Source organism: Rhinichthys klamathensis, unplaced genomic scaffold, assembly GCF_029890125.1.
Source record: "Rhinichthys klamathensis goyatoka isolate OS25496 unplaced genomic scaffold, OSU_Roscu_1.1 h1tg000191l_1, whole genome shotgun sequence".
In the NCBI taxonomy this organism is placed as follows: Eukaryota; Metazoa; Chordata; class Actinopteri; order Cypriniformes; family Leuciscidae; genus Rhinichthys; species Rhinichthys klamathensis.
Genome location: NW_026606717.1, coordinates 6,857,069 through 6,863,119, shown reverse-complemented (window position 1 = coordinate 6,863,119; position 6,051 = coordinate 6,857,069). Strand labels below are relative to the sequence as shown.

The 6,051-nt window shown below is 36.6% G+C and overlaps 1 protein-coding gene across 1 annotated transcript; it reads right to left on the bottom strand.

Moving 5' to 3' along the window:
* Nucleotides 1–794: 794 nt before the first annotated feature.
* On the bottom strand, nt 795–5,271 carry hmgb3b (high mobility group box 3b). Its single transcript, XM_056262244.1, has 5 exons — nt 5,134–5,271; nt 3,180–3,359; nt 2,943–3,085; nt 2,666–2,840; nt 795–1,701 (listed from the first exon to the last, which is right to left on the bottom strand). The coding sequence occupies exons 2-5, from the start codon at nt 3,327–3,329 to the stop codon at nt 1,555–1,557; spliced, it is 615 nt and encodes a 204-aa protein (XP_056118219.1). The 5' UTR covers nt 3,330–3,359; nt 5,134–5,271; the 3' UTR covers nt 795–1,554.
* Between the last annotated feature and the right edge of the window lie 780 nt (nt 5,272–6,051).

The window sequence follows — 6,051 nt, the reverse complement described above, 5'->3', positions numbered from 1 at the left end:
TTTTGTATATAGAGCAACTGTAAATGTGCCCACCCCTTTACACTCATATTTAATTTACCTTAAATGAAAAAAAAAAAAAAATACTGTATTCATTATTTTATATGAATATAAATTGCAATTTTAAGTTCAACATGTCATGAGAAACTCTTTTCCCCAATTGTCATACAGCTGCATTGATCATGTGTAATTGTAAGTACATTTAATTGACTCCGATACTTGCTGGTACTGAATAAAATAGTAATGTAACATTTCTCACGCTGTCTGCCATTTTGAATGATTTTTTTTCAGCTTCCTGAACTCCATTCTGGGAATTTCCTGCCTTATTTGGTCAATCTGTTTCTATACAAGACTTTCCCAATTAGCCTTAAAACAGTAAACAAGAGATCAGAAGCAAACATGTACTTCACGATCATTATGAAGGAAAAAAATTATTGTATGTTATAGTATGAATGTGTAATAAGTGTAATTTAGACACATTTGTCATTGGTTAGCAACAGTGCTGCAATTCATAAATCCTCACGGGACAGTTAAACATCCATTGGCTTAGACGAATCTCTGTGTGAAGTCATCTGTGTACTTTTCATTTACGGTTTGTTAACATATTCACAGATTTTCTACCTTATATATAGCAGTTAGGTTTTATTGATAGCTTTCTCTAGGTTGTTCTATGCACAGCTTTTGCAATTGGTGCCTATTGACATCTAGTGGTTCACTGCAGTCATTGCATTCAGATAATGTTATTGAATAGAGGAAAAACAACAAATCCAAATTAAATGAGCACTCTTAAAAGAAACTACCATTTATCACTTTATTGATAACATTGACAAAATACCCCAAGTATTTACACACTACATTGAACATTTTGCAGACAAGAAAGTCACTTGAATCATTTGAGATCTAAAAATGCCATGTTTATTTCAAATCACAGTGTCACCTATACATAAAAAAAAGAGAGAAAAAAAAAAAGTAACAATTGAAGGTGCAAATAAGAGCTTTCCCCAGCATTTGATCATTTGCCTCCGGTTAAAGCTGAAAATGTCCCCAGACTCTCCACACATAAAATTATCAATGTAATCATTCAAAATTACACAAATAATAATAATATAACCGCACATCACAAACATCCTTTCAACAACGCAGGAAGCTTATGTGGCCGAACGGAAAAATGAAACCTTAAATTCATCCACAAATTGTGCATTTTGAAAGCTGGGAGAATAAAAAAGAAAAAAAAGAAAAGAACTTTTAAGTCAACAGCCATACAGAAACACACCACTTTAAATAGTTTTAAAAAGAGTATGTACTGCTACCACTTTGTTTATTGTCGAACGGTGTGGAAATATTTTGCTTTTGCCAATGCAGTTTAATAGCAAGCTGTAACAGGACCACCAGCAAACCCGGCATTGAGAATTTGGTTGTCTGAAGTCAGAGCTTGCATGCATTGGGCTTGTCTACTGGTGATCAGTGTATAGCAGCCTTGACATCAAGACCTCTTAGACTTAAACTAATTGGCAGCGAACAAATAACTTACTGCTCAATTAGGGGGAAACAAGTTCTTTAGTCATCGTCATCATCATCATCATCCTCTTCTTCCTCCTCCTCGTCGTCTTCATCTTCGTCGTCATCATCTTCAACCTTGGGTTTGGATTTGGCAGATGATGCCCCTCCGCTTTTTTCTCCCTTTCTTTTGTAGTCCGCCATATCCTGAGAAAGCAAAATTACGGCATGAGAAATCGAGAATTACTTTGGGGTAGGTAAGATTTAGGCTTTTGAAAGAAGTCTCTTATGCTCGCCACGGCTGCATTTGATCATATACAGTAAAAACAACAATTTAAAACATATATATATAAAAATGTAATGCAAAGCTGGGACTTTCTTACAATAATAATTTAAAAAAAACGTTTAAAGCATTTATTTTTAACAAATCTTTACTACCTTTATCAATTTAATGCATTTTTGCTGAATAAAAATATTAGCGTACACTATCGTTCAAAGGTTTGAAAAACACACACAAAAAAAAACACCTTACACCGCTAAAACCGGTCAAACAGAAATATTAAGCAGCACAACTGCTTTGCTTTAATGTTGATGCGTTCAACAGCAATGTTTGAATTAGCATTAGAATGATTTCTGAAGGATCATGTGACACTGAAAACTGGAATAATGGATGGCTGCTGAAAATTCAGCTTTGCATCAAAGGAATAAAATTACATTTTAAAATGTATGTATAAAACAGATATTTCACATTATTACTGTTTACATAGTCATTCTAGGGCTGTCCATAATAGTCAGAAGAAGTGGCAAAGTCACAGTCTGTGAGGGACGGATCGTTAACAGCAGGTTCTTGTGGTAATTGCAGTACTTTGGGCAGGAAATCCAAACTTTCACCCATCAACCTCAAATATGGTTTATCATATGAAACATGCAAGCAGCAACTTTACTTGGCCGCTCGCTCTAATGTTAAGCAAGTGCTTAAGCGTGTAATAGGCTATACGTTACATTATGTTTTTAAGTAATTAAATAAACGTGCAAGTAGTCGACTAATGGCTTAAATGAACGGCTACTTATCAACTAGAAAAATCTTTAGTCGAGGGCAGGCCCAAGTCATTCATTCTTCAACCACTATTCAAACTGTATAGAGGACAACATTTGAGAGGTCATTCTCCACCTTCTGATACTTGTCCTTCAGTTTGTTGGCCTTGGATAGGAAAGGCTGCTTCTCAGAGTCAGACAGATTGTTCCACATCTCTCCAAGTTTCTTGGCGACATCTCCAATGCCCAGGTTGGGGCTCTGAGCCTTGATACCAGGCCTCTGCTCTGAACAGAACAGGAAAAATCCAGACCTGAAAAAGCAGACAAACATTTATGCAACTGAACCCCAGAGGACCACATTTATAGAGCTCATTTTAAGTAATTCTGGATGGAATAAAGGACAGAAAACATACGCTGGCCGCCTTGGAGCATTTGGATCCTTCTTCTGCTTCTGACCTTTCTTTCCTGGATTGTAGTGCATCATTTCCTGGTCATATCGGACCTTGTCCGTTTTGGCCAGGTCATCAAATTTAGTCTTTTCTTTCGGTGACATAGTCTGCAACAAATGACAGTTCAAGATCCCAGCCTTTTTATTCATTTTGCATTGATTTCAGGAGATAGACACCTAGAGATAGGAATAATCTACTTACTTTCCATCTCTCAGAGCACTTCTTGGAAAATTCAGAGAAGTTAACTGAGACACCAGGGTTCTTCTTGTTGTGCTCTTCACGACACGTCTTCACAAAATATGCATAGGCGGACATCTTGCCCTTGGGCTTCCCTGGTTCACCCTTTGCCATTATTATGAAGTCACTCGAATATCACCACACCTAAAAGTACACAGATAATTTAAGAAAAACAAAGCAAAAAGCAGCATGTATGTTACCTAGAGAACCACAAATGATTAGGTGCCACAGTTTCACTGCACATAAAATGCATCTTTTCATTCAACATTATCCATGGGATGTCACATCCCTAGAGACTTTCTGTTTCAAGAAACCAGAAAATTAAAATTGACAAATTTTTAATGGAATATTGCAGTATATATATATATTATTTTTTTTACAGGCTTCTGTGCACATTTTTTATTAAGTCATGTGCCCTTGTAATCGTAGGAAGATTGACTAACTTCATCCACAGTGCTTCATGGGAGTGGGCAGGTGCTAAAGACTCATTTTGGTGCAAATTGTTTGGATTATCTGTTTGGTGGATTTTTTTTTGTGTGCAGAATCATGAGTAATGATTGAACTGAATTCATGTGGGCTGATGCATAACATCGATTACCACCCTCGTAGCTCACAGCCTTTAAATACTTACATTTTTTTTTTTTTTTTAACATTAACTTAGAGAAAATTGAATTTTTTTTACTTGCGGAACCAGAGTGTTACAAATATATATATAAAAAACTTGTTCTACACGTCGCCCAAGGTGCCGGGCCCTTCAAGCATTGTTTTGTTTAATTTTTATGTTGTGAAACGGAAATTAATGACAGAAACAACATTTTATTTTTAAATGTTGATGCTGCAAATAATTTATTATGTCCCAAATAAGTGTAATATAAAGGCGTGACTAGTTTATAGGCAGGCAGTGTGTGAAGAAAGCGAATGACTAACCGCGTCTCCTCAATCAGACGCTATTCATTAAAATGGCCTCTATCAGCGGCGAGGAACAATGACTTGCACCCCCATTTTCACAAGAGACACGTCGAGGTCATGAATTAGCGAGTAACTTTTCAAAGTCGACATTTTAAAAGTCGTCCATTAAACACAATGTGCCGCGAGGCAAGCTTTTGTAAAGTTTTACCAGTTTCACACTGCACGCCAAATCACGAATCCTACTACCGTGAAGGTTTAAGCCATGATTCATGAATATTAATTGCTTCGATGACGTTGCTACGTAAAGTCTCTATAGCGTTGACTTGACTTGAATTACAACGAACGCCTTCACTATAGTAGGATCGATCCTACTATAGTGAAGGCGTTCGTTGTATATTAAGTCAAGTCACGCTATAGAGACTTTACGTAGCAACGTCATCGAAGCAATTAATATTCATGAGCCAACACTTCACCATAGTAGGATTCGCAAATTCGCGCCCGGCACAAACCCGTTTGCAACAAAGACAGAGTCAAACCAGCCATGACTGGCATTGGCTGCTGTTAACAGCGCTTTAACGGCTCAATGCTCTCTTTAACCAGCAAATATACGAAAAGATGAAACTATTAGCAGCTACACGGCAAACACAGCCATGATACACGGTGCACTTCACGACAGACTTTCAGGCCATTTAGGAACCCGGGTTTTGTTTGAAGCAAATTTTTATATCGCCAGCCATTTTAAAAGCATGTTCGTCACCCAACTTCGGTTTAACCGACAAAAAAGGTAGTTTTTTTGGACCTTAAAGGAAAGCAAAATGGTTTAAAAAGAAAAAAAATACACACCACCGTTAACATTTCACTGGAAATCAGTTTTATACACGAAAAAAATGGTTAGTTATACATAAAGTATCGTTTACGCAACAAAAAAGGATTTCAATAATTAAAATAAGATTTTAAAAAGAACATCATGCAACAATTAATAGTTTAAAATTGAGAGCTTTATAGATACCTTCTTAAATGTTTGTCCTGTCGTCTGTTCTCCACAGTCAGTCACACTAACGGCCTCGCGCTTCCTCTCTATAGAAGACCACACAGCCTCGCGCTAGCTCACTACGAGACCCGCCTGATTGGTTAGTCCCGGCGCGCATTTAAAACAGCCTCCACAACTGTGGATTGGTCAAACGATCTTATATATTCATAAGACTGGCGCCGGCATTGGACAAAAGCCTAAGACACGCCCCATTATTCAAAAACAAGGCGGGAATTGCTGTCAAAACAACAAAAGTTAAAAAGGTCTGTGGCAAACCACGTGTGAGTGTGAACTACTGTGCACTATAGAGAAACTGTATTCAGCAATTAAAGACTGCATACTGTACAGTGTTTAGGGCGTGATAATACTGAGTTGAGGAGTAGAAATTGGGGTAGTTTGGCTGCCATATGAATATGCAGAGGGCCTACATAAAGAGAAAGATGGTAATATAATCAAAATAAAGTGAAGTTACTTTTAAATTAAAGTCTAACTCGAATCCCTGAGTGGTCAAATAATAGTATTGCTCCACAACCATGTATCAATGATACATGATTGTGGAGCAATACTATTATTTGACCACTCAGGGATTCGAGTTAGACTTTAATTTAAAAGTAACTTCACTTTATTTTGATTATATTACCATCTTTCTCTTTACATGCAGCTAGCGTTAAGATTGACAAGAATTATTTGTTTTATTATAAACATTTAGCTTAAATGGCATTTACGTGTACTTCAAACCCATGCTTTAAAAAAAAAAAGTAACTATAGTAACTACATTTTGTCTAATTAAAAGTAAATTTGCAGATAGAAACATCAGAAATTAGATATAATGGACTACCAAAAGCAGCAGATATAGTTTTTGTAAGATTTTTTTCTTCATACAACAAAATTCTGTTC

Coding starts and splice junctions, on each gene's coding strand:
- hmgb3b (XM_056262244.1), bottom strand. CDS start 3,329: ATGGCAAAGGGTGAACCAGGGAAGCCCAAGGGCAAGATGTCCGCCTAT. Junction 3,086..3,179: donor AGTGCTCTGAGAGATGGAAA/GTAAGTAGATTA, acceptor CATTTGTTGCAG/ACTATGTCACCGAAAGAAAA. Junction 1,702..2,665: donor TGAAGGACAAGTATCAGAAG/GTGGAGAATGAC, acceptor TTGCTTTCTCAG/GATATGGCGGACTACAAAAG.